A 16,209-nucleotide genomic window follows, 5' to 3' on the forward strand; every position below is an offset into this window, starting at 1 on the left:
ATAAAACTTTTATATATGTATATAAGTTTTATGTTTTGTTATATATATGTTGAGTATGTAATTAGCATATCCTAAATATTACTGTAATTCACTATGAAGATTGACCACCTTATAAGAAGCACCAAAAATAATAAACCTTGAATTTGATTGTTCTATTTTATTTATTAATGAGTTAATGATTGTCGTCCGATGTTGCTGAACCGAGGCGAATAAATCCTCGTTACCATGATGGCGCTCACCAGGGGTGCACGCTGTACGCCTTGGTGATGAGGGGCGAAGAGTAGGTGAGGGGGGTGTAGGAGGCGTATGACGTCACGGGAGCAATGGGCGCGGAGTAGGCGATCGGCGCGGAGTACGTGGACACGATCGGGGCGGCGAACACCGGTGCTGAGCGCTTCTTGATCAGGTGCGCACTGGCGAGGGCGTGGGCCTCGAAGTGCGCAGCACGGGCGGCAATCACCTCAGGGGTATCCAAGGGCAAAGAAGGCGCGATCGCGGCAGTAGCGATGGGCGCCGCGTAGCCAGTAGTAGCGATGACGGGTGTAGCGACAGCCGCGGTCTTGATCAGCGGGGAACTGTAGGCGATGGGGGCAGCAGCAGCGTAGGCGACGGGAGCAGCGGCGTAAGAAGTACTAACGACAGCCGGAGATGACTTGATGTCGACACGGGACTGGTGGGAGACAGCGGCAGGAGCGATGGCCGCAGCTGCCACTGGCGCAGAATAAGCAACAGGAGCGCTGTACGCGATGGGGGCCGCAGCGGCAATGGGAGCCGCGTAAGAAGTAGTAACTATGGCCGGGGATGACTTGATGTCAATGCGGGATTGGTGTGAGACGGCAGCGGGCGCAAGGGCTGCGGCAGATACGGGTGCGGTGTAAGCCACGGGAGCAATGGGAGCCGCTGCGGCATAGGCTACAGGAGCAGCGGCGTATGAAGTGCTGACAACGGCTGGCGAGGACTTGATGTCGAGGCGAGACTGGCTGGAGACGGCGGCAGGCGCGGCGGTTAGCACCGGCGCCGAGTACGTCAGTGGTGCGGGAGCTAGCAAGCCTGAGGGTTTGGCGGAGGCCAGCGCCATCACGGAAAACAACACCACCAGCGAGTTCATCGTGGTCTGTGTTAGTTCAGGTGCGAACGACAAACGACTCAGATTAACTGATGCTTTCTTTCACTACGCGTATGTATTTATACTTCACGCACACTTCAGTGCATCATTGGTAGAAAAGTCAAGTTCAACCAGTTTGGTCGCCAGTTAATTTCGCTTAAAGTTTTACAATTACGAAAACTATTCAATTACTTGCATCAGCTAATAAAGCAATGCACTTGATAGAAAGACAAAATAAGTTGTAAATTTTAACTTTTTGCTTATACATATATATACCATAAATAATAGATATCTTTAATTAATCAATATTTAGGTATGTACTCCAGAAAGTAATTCACAGGTAATATATGTTCTCTTATTGAATTTGTAGCCTTCTATGAACTACTCCTAAAAGTAATATTGAAAATACGCTCTTAGTAATACCTTGCCTGCTACTTGGTAACTTATTTAACTTAGGTAATCTAGCTTTTACCGTTTCTTTTTTGATGAATTTTTAAAGACCCTTCTCCTCACATATTACCGGGGACGCACGCTTGCGACCTCATTATTAAAAGGCAAGATGAGAAGTTGTTCTCATAGTAACCAATACTTGTTATGATATTACGTAACAAAAGGTGTACAATTTCAACGACTAAATCTATCAATTTTACATTTTTGCTTTAAAATCGTCACCGGGCTCAAAAAGAATTTGCTATTTAAAATATGGGGTCACAGAGTTGTCAAACGCCATTTTAAAAAAATCAAAGTTACTGCATAATGTATGAATGAGGCCGTACAGCGCCATCTCGTTTAGCTATGGAATTCAAAACAAGAAAGTGTCTTAGACTTGACACATCTTACTCAATCAATGTATCTTTGTCTCCGGGAAAAAACGCCCCTGCCCGGAGGTCGCCAGACACACCAATAAGTTTCTGTGATATTTGTTTACTTAAGTACTAGTTTTTTGGTGTCTGACGTCCAAGTCCCAAACATCTCAATCGCAAAAGCCACAAACAAACACATAATTGTTTTTCAGAGCTCAACGAGGGGGGGTGGGGGTGGGTTTAGGGTCGGCAACGCGCATGTAAGTCCTCTGGAGTTGCAGGCGTACATAGGCTACGGAGACTGCTTACCATCAGGCGGGCCGTTGTTTGCCACCGACATAGTATAAAAAAAAACGCACTTGGTGTTTTGGGCGTGAAAAATACGAAAAATGTGCCAAAAATAATAATATGTATGTAGTGTATACATATTTTTGGCACATTTTTCGTATCGATATTTTTAGACGTGACCGTACAGCGTTGTCACTGTACCTACATAGGACGTAGCCATTGTATCTACACAAGTCACGTCCTATGCCATGAAACGTCAGAAACCATGGCACTAGCGAACACCCATCGGGACTTTTACCGTCCGCCTGACTCCAGATCCCACGAACCTAGGTCGGGTAAAGAAGTATAAGATCTATAATTAAGACCATCATCTATATTATACAAGAAGATAAGATCGTTTAACGCAGCGTGTCTGCACACCCGGCCGCGGCACTCGATTGGCACCGTGGCGCCCTCTCTTATCCTCTAAAACTATTAGTACTTATTTAACAAAGCTGATTTGGTCAGTACTTGCCTACTTTTATCGTCTCAAGATTGAAAAAAAAAGTAATAAATATTCATAGGCGTACCTTGAATTTCGAGAATACTGTACGCAAACATTGCTAAAGCTTCCGGGACGAATAAAAAATCGTCTTTTGATCGAGCGCCTACTGATACTTTAGTACATATATTTAAATTGAAGGTGATTGTGTGGCATTTTATTGTTAATAGTTCGTTGTTAGAAGAGTAGGTATATAAACATCATTGGTTGCGAATAAGGCATCAGTCGATCCTAATCGGTCAGACAAAACAAATCAACACAGACCACAATGTTCAAGCTGGTGGTGTTGTTCGCTTCTGTGGCTTTGGCAGCGGCCAAGCCTGGCGTGGTGGCTCCTGTGGCCTACAGCGCGGCGGTGCCAGCCGTGAGCTCCGTGTCTCAGTACAGCAGCAGTGTGGTGCATGGTTCCCCTGTGGTTCCTGCCGTGTACTCGGCAGCTGTTGTACCCGCTGCATACAGCGCTGCCGTGGTTCCCGCTGTCGCCCCCGCTGTGGTTCCCGCTTACGGCTACGGTCTGTCCCAGGCCCCCCACTCACCCGCCGTCGTCCTGGATGCCGTGAATGGAGTCCCCCTCGACACGCCTGAGGTGGTCGCCGCCCGTGCCGCCCACTACCAAGCGAAAGCTCTGTCTGGCCATCACCTGCGCAAGCGATCCGTCGCTGCTGTTGCTCCCGTGGCATACAGCTCGTACGTGTCTCCTGTTTCCGCCGTTGCTTACTCCTCTCCCGTCGTTTCTCCTTACTCTTCCGTTGTTTCCCCTTACTCGGCGGTAGTTTCCCCTGTGTCTTACTCCGCTGTAGTCCCTAAGGCTTACAGCGTCCATCCCTGGTAAATACCCACTGTAAACTACCTAGATCCTGTATACGAGTGTGACATATACCTACACAATAAGTTCAAATTTGGAAATAATAAATGGACCGTTTGATCTATTTGGATTTTTATTTATACCAACTTAAAATTAGTTAAAAACCACAAATAAAAATATAAGGCAAATAAATATAAATGACAGATTATATGTACACCGTATGTTATACGTAGGTACGCTTTTACCTACCTACGCATTTACGTAAATTTTGCACGACATTTCACTCGAGGCCAAGTATCTCACTATATGAGACAAATGATTTCCGCCTAGCATCTGAATCTTGTAGGAATTTAAGTTCAAAATATTTACGCGAGTAGACATAAACCATTTTTATTATTATATCAAAATAAAAATACATATTTAAAACGTCCATCTTCTTTTTTGTTGAAAAACACTGTGTTGTTGGATAAAAAAAATCTTCACTAACCTAGTTACATTATCAATATTATCATATTTAAGCGTTAAAATTCCTACAATACCTATATAGGTGGGTACTGATGACAATAAAGACATTATTTTGCTTTTTTTGTCTTATTTAGTAGGTATATTTTTGATGCGCTTCTAACATGGGAAAATAAATCTAATAAAAATAAAGCCCATATGTTTTAATATTTCTTTTTTTATGCAAGTTTTCAAACTGGTAATAAAATAAAAACTGATAAGTAGTTAAGAAATTAGATCGATCTGTTTAAAATTTATTAATGCGTCAAATGCACAAGAAAATTAAGCGAGTACATTAAAGTGGATATTAAGTTGTTCAAATTTTAAAATATTGATGAAATGTTATTACAATAAATAATACCAAATAAAATCCTGTCTCGCTTTTGCCACTGGCTTTTCAATTCTTCAAAATTTGTGAAATGCTCAGGTAAAATTCTAAACAATAACATAAAAATGACGCTACAAGAAGCTACAAGTAATTGCTGCAGTAGGATGTGCTTCTGTATCAGACCTGACACAATCTTCATTAAGTAAACGATTTTGAAATGAAATAATTAGATAGTTATTCTTGTTATTGCACTTTATTATTTAACATTTGTAAACAAAATCTTTTTACAATAAAACCGTAGCCAGTTAGTTACATATTTCTTAATAATGTCCGACGTGAGGATAAAGACCGCCATGGATTCCAGCTCCGTAGTGCAGCGGTGAGGCGACCACTGTCTTATGGAGCAGTGGTACTGGCAGCACGGGGGCCACTAGCGCTGGGGAAGAGTGTACGTCCAAGCGAGCCTGGTGCGAGACGGCCACAGGGGCGACGTGGGCGAGCGGAGCCACGGCAGCCAAGGGAGCCACGTAATGAGGCGAGCGCTTCCACAAGTGATGTCCCAGGGGCCCGGCGACCACTCCATGACCCAATAAACCATGGCCAGCGTAGCCGTGATGCACCAGTGGGTAAGGCGCTACCAGCCCGTGGTACGAGTGCGCTGCCGGCACTACTGGGACTACCGCATGGCCACGGCAGAGAGCCAAGCACGTTAACAGCAACAAAAGTCGACCACACATTTTTCTTGATTTTGTTAGCAACAATCGACGTGGTGTCAATAGTAGACTAATGCCTGATATCTCAGTTTCCACCTTCTTATACCATGGGTGCTGAATCATAGTGACAGGAATCTGTTTATTTTCAACAATAGATTCGTTACGGTGTTGAGCACGGTCACTGCAGGTAATAGAAAAAACATTAAAATTATAGTTTTTACAATCCAAATAAAAATAGGTAGCAGGTAAAGGAAGTAAGCTTTAAGGAGGTATATGCTGTAGTTATTAGTTTATTTTTATACTCTAAAGGTAAAACGTAGCCTAGCAAGGATGCTTGCAACACCCAGAACGACACATTTGCATTGTTGACCTTTTAAAACCCGGCATAATAGATATTCATCATACAGACTCAATTATTTTTATAACTACCCAAGTAGTAAGTAATATAAATAGATCATCGAATTGCAATGGTATAAAATATGCACCGAATAATTCGCCCGCTTAAACAGTTACATAACGTTATGGTAACGTAAAGGATGCTTAATTGCAACTCCCAGGATGACACATTTGTGTTGTTGACCCTGTTAAAACCTGCATAACAGATATTCATCATACAGGCTCTATTATTTTTATAACTACCCAAGTAGAGTAGATATACGTAGATCATCGAATTGCAATGGCATCAAATATACTCCGAATGATTACGCCTGCTTAAACAGTTACATAACGTTATACGTGTTGCGTCACTTTATTTACATCTGAGATATGGATGATGTTTTTATAATGCATCTCAATCCGGCCAGTGCCCGCTGCGTCGTGACACAACCCGTCCGACCGGCCGAGAACTTGAACTTGCGTTCCGCTCCAACTACCGTTACTTTACTATAAAACTAAGGCATCCAACGGCGCATCCATATAAACGTTAGAAATTTCCACGGGAGCGCGCAAAGATGTTCCGAATTCTATCAATACTGGGTTTGATATATCAAGTTTGTTGTCAAATAGCACCGCTAATATATGCCGCGCCAAGTGCCGTGTCGCATCAGTCTCGGATAGATATAAAACACTCTCCAGGTTTCATCTCCACACCGTTGATATACAGCCCTGCTACGACAGTTTTTGCTTCTCATCCTCAACGCTTAGAAGTAGTAAGTGACGCGATTATAACGCCAGTGATTAACACAGATACAGTATTAACTCCAATTGCGTTGAGTTTCTACCATAACCTTCCCCTCGCGCGGGCATTGGAGCATCCAATATCGATAGAGGCTGCACAGGAGGCGGTTATCCAGAGCGAACAAAGTAATGAAGCTACAAAAGAAACAGCAAGTACAGAACAAATAACAACTGAGCTATCGAACATTCATCTAAATACGCCAGGAGTTAACGTGATGTTGGAAAGCGACGGAGTGGACCTGGAGGTGAAGGACACAATTGTACCGAAAGAAGACTAAGATTTTATAATAAAACGAAGATGAGGGCCGTGAAAGTTGTGCAGGGTAGAGACCACCGGAATATCGTGGAATAATCAATATTTTAATTAAATAGCTTATATGTGGAAGAACAATGTGCAAGTCTCTTAACTTGGGTGATACAAATGTGTTAATTATTGCACATTAGACTTAATTTTTTTATAAAACAGTCCAAATAACTTAATCGTAATTAATTTTATGTAATTAATTTATTATCTGCTAATTTATTTGTTGTGTGATAAGTGTATGCATGTGTGTAAAATAAGAGGTATTTAAAACGAAAATGCCTATCAATTACAAAAAGTCTACAGGATACCTATACTTACATAATTTTATACTCGATTCTTGATATTGACAGATCATTGCCATTTTTGAAGATGATATAGTAGATTGTTAACCGGAGGATGAAAGGCACGTGAGAGCGCAAATAGTTCGAGGCTGAAATCGTGCCTTTCACCCGAGTTAAACACTTTACTTTTCATTTCGAATACGAGGAATATAAATTACGTGTGTATTTAATTTTGTTAAGCGGTTTAAACATGCATAATTTTTTTTTTCTTTAATTATCAATTTAGTAAAATTTATAATTATTTATAGAATGGGAAAGAAAATATCAGAATGGAAATTTTACAACAAATAAAGAAAAAAAAACGAACTTCGAAAATCACTTTAATGTGTGCTCGATAGATTTTTTTTTCAGTGTATTGTTACAAATCTGCTAAATGCAGGAATGTTCAGATTTTTTAAAGTTTGGCAACGCGCATGTAACACCTCTGGAGTTGCGGGCGTCCATAGACTACATTGACTGCTTACTATCAGGCGGGCCGTATCCCTGTTTGCCACCGTCGATATTAAAAAAACATGCAGCCAAGCCTTCAATCAGACCGTATCTGACCATACCTTCTTACCAACCGCCTCAGTTAAACGGTAGACCTATAGTTGTGCAGTTTGAGTAAATGGAGGACATTCTCGAGAACGGCTCAACTATAGGTAGACCTATGGATCACATTCAAGAAGTGTCCTTGTAGAGAACCCTACACGCGTACCCCAAATAACCATCTATCGTCATTCGACGTAATAAAAGTGTCCTGGAAAACAGGCACATCGATTTCATTTAGTTATGACAGAATAAGGTTGATGTTACATCATACATCGTAATCTATTTAGGAGAAATGAATGATTCATCACATAGGTACTCGAGTGGTAGTGGGAAAGGCTTTGGGAAGTCGATATGAATCAAGGACAGTGTCAACGCGGTTCGCTGACTGAAACGATCTTCGCGTGAATTTAGTTCACGGCCTATCCTTGAATACTGTTTATATTACATACATGTAGGAGCTAGCTAGTTTCTCTCTATATTTCTTAAAATTATTAGTTGGGGAACTGGATACTTGTAAACCGGAGCCATATGCTCCAGCCCCGGGTCGCACTGCTGGGTTTTTTGAAACTTGTGCAAAAAATATATAATTGGTTATTTTACAGTTTAGCCAGCCAACCACTAATATAACAGAAAAATACATTCATTAGCAGACGATATGTATTTATACATTATACTTAGTCATAAGTTCTGTCACAAAGATTTTGACTGATAGTAAATGTAAATTAGCCATGACCTGAAAGCTTGTTTTATACTGATCAAAACGTAATATAATTATTTTTCATTTCTCATGCTCCGTAATAGAGTCATTGTTGTTCTAAAAAGTGTGCAGGGAGTGATACGTTTCTGCACTAGAGCATTATACTTCCCAAGTACGAGTTTTTTTTTACGATAAGCAATTGAAATTAATTTTTAATGGATTTTTTATGCAATTTTCATTCTGATATTTAACTTCCTATTCCATAAATAAAGATCCTTTTGAAATTACCCTCAAGGAATTCTATAAAAAATGATACTTAATAATTTAAAAAAAAAAAAACATGTATTTTACTTTCCACGTATTCGAAATGAAAAGAAGAAATGATGCATCATTTCTTCTCTTGGTTAACAATCTATTATTAAAATCTAGATCGCGAATTTATTTACTACTTTCTACTACTTTGGGGTAGTCGTTAGACAAGAAGACGCGGCTGCATTGTGAAAAATTATAGTTCACAAAAAGGAGTAAAAATCAGTCACGTTAATAAATTACATAGTTAGGTGCATTTGTTTATCTCTTTGAACCTACTTTATTAGAAGGTTACTTTATCACCAGCATTTAGTTCTCCGTCAAATCTGTACTTCAGCTAATTCTTCAAACTTAGGGTACCTTTCAGTAACACGCTTATTTTTGACTGCCATCTAACGAGCTGTTTTAGTAAAATATTTACAGTTGCAATTTTGGCAGTCCAATACACATAAATTACATATCTAAATTATTATAAAAGAGCTTTTGTTTTATATAAAATTCAACCATGTAAAAAAGAAAAACAAATGAAAAGGGACCCAAATATCCTTGAACAGGCCGCGTATTTTTTTCCATGCTTTTTATAACTTTTTTCCTAATATTACAAAGAATTATATAAAGCTGTGACATTATATTGTAATAATTCAGAATTAAACACGCTTTCAACCCATACATATGAATAATCAGGGATCTGTACCTGTATAACTTTTTTTTATGACAGAACTTATGACCTGACTAAGTACACACGACAAAACATATAAGGAATGTCAGTTTATAACTTTCATCATTATTTAATATTACTATCATATTAGTCTCAATGCAACTCTCATCATCAGATCATCACTTATATATTGCGACGAGCAAGGGGTACTCCGAGTAATATCAAATCAATTTCACATTAAGAGGATTTTTTTTAATTTGAATGCCGCTCCTGTGCCTAAGCTTATGGCCTGAAAACCACACATTCTGAGTTACAATAAAATGTCACTATTATACACCTCTAATACTATTTTGTGCAACAAGCACATAATACGGGTTCTTACATTTCAACTACCGAAGTTACAAAAATACACGTTGTCGAGTTTTTTAAAGACAGGCCCGGGAATTTAAAGACCTAATTCTGATTTTAATTATGTACCGTGTTGCGTGTTGCACACAATAATTCTTCTAAGACCGATAAACACCTAAAATAGTAAATAAAATCAAAGCAAGTATCTATACAAGTGTAAATCAAAATTAAAAACAATATATATAGTTGTATTATGATCCTATAGAGTCTATAGTATAAACAAGCGCCGCGCTACAAATTAAATTAAGATATCACTGGCATTTATTTAATTGGCAAATAGAAGTGCTGGAGTAGAAATATAGACTTTAATATGTATAACAAGTAGGATATACAAGTTCAAACCCAAACTTATTCAAGCTTGGCATATAATCCAGGATAGATTTATTACATTTTATGTATATATTTTATCTTATCAAGATACATATATGGCTCTTATTTTTACGAAGCTTGCCAAGTTTTTACGGACTATTTTTTTAAGTTAGGAAAGTCAAGCCAGTGGACAATATCTTTTCAGTCTGCGAACATAACTAACTTAGCGGGAAATTAGATAATTGACGTCGTTTGCCTGTGCTCGTTTCAGAAATAGATCAAAGCACTACGTTGCCGTCGACAACACGCGGAAAATTATGCGACGCGAATATAGTATCTACACTCCAAAGATTGCGTCTATGCTGGCTAGATATTATACGACTGAAAAGGGGGCTATTAAAGAACAAAATGATATCAGTTTTTGTACAGAAATTTATTTCCTTTTATTTTAATACACTGTGAGTTCACTTTGAGGGATTGTTACTGATAATTACAATGGCAGTTAAATTTAAAACTTTGAGCAGGTACATTTATGGCTGGATATAGTTCGGTTAAATCACTTGAGTTTCAATATCAGATCTAGAGGACGTGAGAGTAGGCATAAGGGCTCTGATAGGCCAGGGGTGCAGTGTAATGGCTGACCAAGGGAGCACGGTAATCGATTCTGGATTGGTGGCTGTATGATGTTGGGGCAATGTAAGCGCTGGTCAAGATGGGAGCAGAGCGTTTCTTGATCAGGTGAGGAATAGCCAGAGGAGCATGGGAAAGAATGGAAGAAGAGTAGTAAGGAGCTGCGGAGATCAGGGGAGTATGAGATATCAACGGTGTGGAGTAAGTCAAAGGAGAGTAAGCGCTGTATGCAGTAGTGCTGATGAGAGGAGCCGACCTCTTCTTGATCAAATGTGCAGCAGGGTAGCCGAAGGGCGCAGCGGCGATAGGGGTCGAGATCAGAGGCGTGCTGGCCACCAACGGTGTGCTGTGCAAGATCGGAGTGGAGTATGACGTCGCCAGCAGAGGTGAGCCCGCGGCATAGGTGGTCGGGAAGTAGAAAGGTGCACCACGTTTCTTAATGAAGTGTGAGTAGACAGAAGGAGTGCTGTAGTAGTAGGTAGGCGATGGGTGGACGACGCTGCTGGCCGACTTGGAGATGGTGGTGACTGCTGGTGAGATCACGGTCGACGAGTAGGTCAAAGGCTGGGCGTAGAACGCGCCGGAGGGATCGGCGGTCGCCGCAGCGAGGAAAGCGCACAACACCACCAGCTTGAACATTGTGGTCTGTGTTGTTCGGTCGTTGGGTGACTGATGCTACTGCAATGATTCGTGGCGTTTTTATAGAAAGATATTCACTAAAGGAGAGCTAAGGGCGATCTCGTTTTGATAAACCGGTGCAAGGCGGTCCAGGAAGCTGGTATTTACGGCGAGGTCGCCTGGTAGCCCGCTCTGTCGGTCATCACCACCGAGCGGCTCTCGTTGTCTGCGTGTATTATTACTGACATTAAGGGTTGTTGCCCTATGGGCTCGCGAAAACAAAATAAGCTATAATACAGTTAAATTAAGGACAAGATACAGTTACAGAAAAATCGTTTGCAAACATGAGTAGTTACTAAAAATGCCTTTTCAATATGTTTTACTTCTACTTTCAGTTTGCTTAACAACATTGAAAAAATCAAATTTCAGTTTAACGTTAACCCAAAAGGTTTTACTCAATAAAAAACGAAAAAAAAGTCAAGTCTACGCAATATCAAAACGAAATCATATACCTGCAGGTACATCTTTGCTTTGACTTTACAATAAAATGAAAGTTATTCATTTAAATCCAAACTCGTTATCGAAAACATAATTTTAAAAAAATGAACAGATAAAATTCGCTTAATATGCTTGAAAGTTACTAAAGTAATAGACCAAAATGATAAATAACATCTTGCATATGATTATTAAACGCAGGCACTCATAAATGGAATGAATGCACATTGAAGAGTTCATCAAATCGAAATTTTGAAGAATTCAATATATCATTATTTAATATACTCTCAACAGTTATTTGCAATAAAAACAAGATTAGCCACGGACGGGGTAGTTGACACTTAATGTCGAATAAAAGTGACCGAAATTTATGTTATAGGGTGCCGTTCTTAAGTAAATGTTTTTTTTATAAAATTAATATTGTTTCATGAGTAATAACGGCCCACTGCTTTAACCATCATAGAGAGACCTGTAGGTTATATCCTCGACTCGTACTAATGAGTTTTTCGGATCTTGTGTACGATATATCATTTGATAATTACAATTACCAGTCGCTTTTCGCTGAAGGAAAACATCGCAAAGAAACCGGACTAATCCCAATAAGGCCTAGTCTCCTCGCTGGGTTGGAAGGTCAGATGGCCGTCGCTTTCGTAAAAACTAGTGCCTAGATACCCCAATTCTTGGGAGCAGTTGCCAGACCCCAGGCTCCCATGAGTCTTAAGAATAAGCCGGGGAAAACGCTAGGAAGAAGAAAGAACGAGACATATTACTTACACACGAGGATATGTAAAAGTTCTTTGACATATTAACAATCATAGAAAATTAAACATGTTTCTACTATACTAAAGAAACTGATACAGAACCGTAAATAAAAAAAGTATATTTATTAATTTACAGTTAATTTATTACTCATTACCCACTTACTGTCACTTAGCACTTGTAGCATAACCTTTATCAAAGATACATTGATTGAGTAAGATGTGTAAAATCTAAGACAATATCGTGCTTCGAATTTGACAGGTAAACGAGATGGCGCTGTACAGCTCCATACATTATACGGTAACTCTGATTGTCAATAGTCGACGTTTGACAATTCAGTGACTACGAAACATACTGTACAGCGCCATATGTTTTGGATGTCGGATTAAATTAAATTAAATTAAATTACCGTTTATTTCAAGCGCGTGGACAGTCGATCCTATCCGCAATCATAGTTAGGATGGTGTTGGGGCTGGCGCGCACGCGCCGTACCAGCGATGCGGCTCGCAGGCGCATTGCTGCTTTGAAGCATGTTACGTGCGCGTCAGCGAACATCTGTGACGCACTGCAAAAGCGCGGCAGCCCCATCAACACCCGGAACGCATTAAGGTACAGGTTTTTTGTTAGACTTTAAGTCAAGAAAAGTTGAAAATAGTTATTTTGTTTTCCTTAATATATTCGGGTTTTAGCGTGCATTACATTAGCATGAAACCTGCGAAATGTAAGGTAAAGGGCATGTTTCGGCAGGTTAAAACTCTTGAGAATAATATCTTTTAAGCTTTTAATAATTCTTCGGTAGTAATTTAATGTATAAACTATAGAGTTTTCGTTAAAACTTTTTTATATTAATTTATTCGCGAAGCTCTTATTTGGCTCCCATTTCGTGATAAAATTCAGCTCAGCTCCTTAGTTCATGAACTCTTGTCCTCTGTTTCGGGATAAAGTTTTCTAGAGTATTTGACGATAATTTGTTGATAAAAATCATAAATATTTAACGGTCAAGTTAATGAGTTTATTTAAATAAATAAAAATAAGTTAAATTGAGAACCACTTTCAAACTTTTTCTGTTCGTCGCATCGCATACCTTTAACTGTGACTTTACGAATGACTTTACTATGAAACGCATTAGTGAACTATAATTAATTTGATCAATCGCGTCTCGCCACGGTCAAGAGGACAAAACCAGAGGATAGAATAAAAGCCATCAACGAGCTTCTCTTTCAGTAGATACTTACTCTTACTAACCTCATTTTATTTGTTTATTTAGGTTTAGTTGTAAACGATTGTGATATAATCAAGCTTTTCAATCTCGTACCTTACTTAGATCACTCAGCATTACTTACAAGCTACTTAATAATTAAAAGAACTTTGCAAGTATTGTAAGCTATCATTTCGTAATTTTTAACTGATTGATTTTAATGTCTATATGTTTTGTACGGAATTTTGTTCCTTGCATGTCACTGAAAAATAAAAATAAAAATAAATATTTAACTAAATTCTCAACAAATTAAGATTCCTGCCTACTTAACGGTTAGAAATGTATAGTACACGTTGTCGAATTTTTTAAAGACAGGCCCCGGAATTTAAAGACCTAATTCTGATTTTAATTATGTACCGTGTTGCGTGTTGCACACAATAATTCTTCTAAGACCGATAAACACCTAAAATAGTAAATAAAATCAAAGCAAGTATCTATACAAGTGTAAATCAAAATTAAAAACAATATATATAGTTGTATTATGATCCTATAGAGTCTATAGTATAAACAAGCGCCGCGCTACAAATTAAATTAAGATATCACTGGCATTTATTTAATTGGCAAATAGAAGTGCTGGAGTAGAAATATAGACTTTAATATGTATAACAAGTAGGATATACAAGTTCAAACCCAAACTTATTCAAGCTTGGCATATAATCCAGGATAGATTTATTACATTTTATGTACCTATATATTTTATCTTATCAAGATACATATATGGCTCTTATTTTTACGAAGCTTGCCAAGTTTTTACGGACTATTTTTTTAAGTTAGGAAAGTCAAGCCAGTGGACAATATCTTTTCAGTCTGCGAACATAACTAACTTAGCGGGAAATTAGATAATTGACGTCGTTTGCCTGTGCTCGTTTCAGAAATAGATCAAAGCACTACGTTGCCGTCGACAACACGCGGAAAATTATGCGACGCGAATATAGTATCTACACTCCAAAGATTGCGTCTATGCTGGCTAGATATTATACGACTGAAAAGGGGGCTAATAAAGAACAAAATGATATCAGTTTTTGTACAGAAATTTATTTCCTTTTATTTTAATACACTGTGAGTTCACTTTGAGGGATTGTTACTGATAATTACAATGGCAGTTAAATTTAAAACTTTGAGCAGGTACATTTATGGCTGGATATAGTTCGGTTAAATCACTTGAGTTTCAATATCAGATCTAGAGGACGTGAGAGTAGGCATAAGGGCTCTGATAGGCCAGGGGTGCAGTGTAATGGCTGACCAAGGGAGCACGGTAATCGATTCTGGATTGGTGGCTGTATGATGTTGGGGCAATGTAAGCGCTGGTCAAGATGGGAGCAGAGCGTTTCTTGATCAGGTGAGGAATAGCCAGAGGAGCATGGGAAAGAATGGAAGAAGAGTAGTAAGGAGCTGCGGAGATCAGGGGAGTATGAGATATCAACGGTGTGGAGTAAGTCAAAGGAGAGTAAGCGCTGTATGCAGTAGTGCTGATGAGAGGAGCCGACCTCTTCTTGATCAAATGTGCAGCAGGGTAGCCGAAGGGCGCAGCGGCGATAGGGGTCGAGATCAGAGGCGTGCTGGCCACCAACGGTGTGCTGTGCAAGATCGGAGTGGAGTATGACGTCGCCAGCAGAGGTGAGCCCGCGGCATAGGTGGTCGGGAAGTAGAAAGGTGCACCACGTTTCTTAATGAAGTGTGAGTAGACAGAAGGAGTGCTGTAGTAGTAGGTAGGCGATGGGTGGACGACGCTGCTGGCCGACTTGGAGATGGTGGTGACTGCTGGTGAGATCACGGTCGACGAGTAGGTCAAAGGCTGGGCGTAGAACGCGCCGGAGGGATCGGCGGTCGCCGCAGCGAGGAAAGCGCACAACACCACCAGCTTGAACATTGTGGTCTGTGTTGTTCGGTCGTTGGGTGACTGATGCTACTGCGATGATTCGTGGCGTTTTTATAGAAAGATATTCACTAAAGGAGAGCTAAGGGCGATCTCGTTTTGATAAACCGGTGCAAGGCGGTCCAGGAAGCTGGTATTTTCGGCGAGGTCGCCTGGTAGCCCGCTCTGTCGGTCATCACCACCGAGCGGCTCTCGTTGTCTGCGTGTATTATTACTGACATTAAGGGTTGTTGCCCTATGGGCTCGCGAAAACAAAATAAGCTATAATACAGTTAAATTAAGGACAAGATACAGTTACAGAAAAATCGTTTGCAAATATGAGTAGTTACTAAAAATGCCTTTTCAATATTTTTTACTTCTACTTTCAGTTTGCTTAACAACATTGAAAAAATCAAATTTCAGTTTAACGTTAACCCAAAAGGTTTTACTCAATAAAAAACGAAAAAAAAGTCAAGTCTACGCAATATCAAAACGAAATCATATACCTGCAGGTACATCTTTGCTTTGACTTTACAATAAAATGGAAGTTATTCATTTTTTTTTTTTTTTTATTAATTCTCAACAATAATTATTGTGTCGAACATACACAACTACTACTACTACTATTACTTAATGATTCAAATTATCTACATTATATTTAAATCCAAACTCGTTATCGAAAACATAATTTAAAAAAAATGAACAGATAAAATTCGCTTAATATGCTTGAAAGTTACTAAAGTAATAGACCAAAATGATAAATAACATCTTGCATAT

The 16,209-nt window shown here is 39.4% G+C and overlaps 4 protein-coding genes across 4 annotated transcripts; 1 reads left to right on the top strand and 3 right to left on the bottom strand.

The window, feature by feature from the left end:
• Positions 1 to 142: 142 nt before the first annotated feature.
• LOC133523589 (cuticle protein 16.5-like) lies at positions 143 to 1,159 on the bottom strand. Its single transcript, XM_061859255.1, has one exon. The coding sequence runs from the start codon at positions 1,106 to 1,108 to the stop codon at positions 236 to 238; it is 873 nt and encodes a 290-aa protein (XP_061715239.1). The 5' UTR covers positions 1,109 to 1,159; the 3' UTR covers positions 143 to 235.
• Positions 1,160 to 2,431: 1,272 nt separating this feature from the next.
• LOC133523591 (transcriptional regulatory protein AlgP-like) lies at positions 2,432 to 3,666 on the top strand. The gene has a single exon (XM_061859258.1). It carries the CDS (start codon positions 3,006 to 3,008, stop codon positions 3,567 to 3,569), a length of 564 nt encoding a protein of 187 aa, XP_061715242.1. The 5' UTR covers positions 2,432 to 3,005; the 3' UTR covers positions 3,570 to 3,666.
• A 6,565-nt stretch (positions 3,667 to 10,231) lies between these two features.
• On the bottom strand, positions 10,232 to 11,136 carry LOC133523592 (cuticle protein 16.5-like). Its single transcript, XM_061859259.1, has one exon. The coding sequence runs from the start codon at positions 11,084 to 11,086 to the stop codon at positions 10,397 to 10,399; it is 690 nt and encodes a 229-aa protein (XP_061715243.1). The 5' UTR covers positions 11,087 to 11,136; the 3' UTR covers positions 10,232 to 10,396.
• A 3,456-nt stretch (positions 11,137 to 14,592) lies between these two features.
• Positions 14,593 to 15,500, bottom strand: LOC133523593 (cuticle protein 16.5-like). Its single transcript, XM_061859260.1, has one exon. It carries the CDS (start codon positions 15,445 to 15,447, stop codon positions 14,758 to 14,760), a length of 690 nt encoding a protein of 229 aa, XP_061715244.1. The 5' UTR covers positions 15,448 to 15,500; the 3' UTR covers positions 14,593 to 14,757.
• Positions 15,501 to 16,209: the final 709 nt, after the last annotated feature.

The sequence above is a fragment of the Cydia pomonella genome, chromosome 12, assembly GCF_033807575.1.
Source record: "Cydia pomonella isolate Wapato2018A chromosome 12, ilCydPomo1, whole genome shotgun sequence".
NCBI classification, from domain to species: Eukaryota; Metazoa; Arthropoda; class Insecta; order Lepidoptera; family Tortricidae; genus Cydia; species Cydia pomonella.

Bases quoted from the DNA above. Each gene is read 5' to 3' on its own strand.
- LOC133523591 (XM_061859258.1), top strand. From the start codon at position 3,006: ATGTTCAAGCTGGTGGTGTTGTTCGCTTCTGTGGCTTTGGCAGCGGCC.
- LOC133523589 (XM_061859255.1), bottom strand. From the start codon at position 1,108: ATGAACTCGCTGGTGGTGTTGTTTTCCGTGATGGCGCTGGCCTCCGCC.
- LOC133523592 (XM_061859259.1), bottom strand. From the start codon at position 11,086: ATGTTCAAGCTGGTGGTGTTGTGCGCTTTCCTCGCTGCGGCGACCGCC.
- LOC133523593 (XM_061859260.1), bottom strand. From the start codon at position 15,447: ATGTTCAAGCTGGTGGTGTTGTGCGCTTTCCTCGCTGCGGCGACCGCC.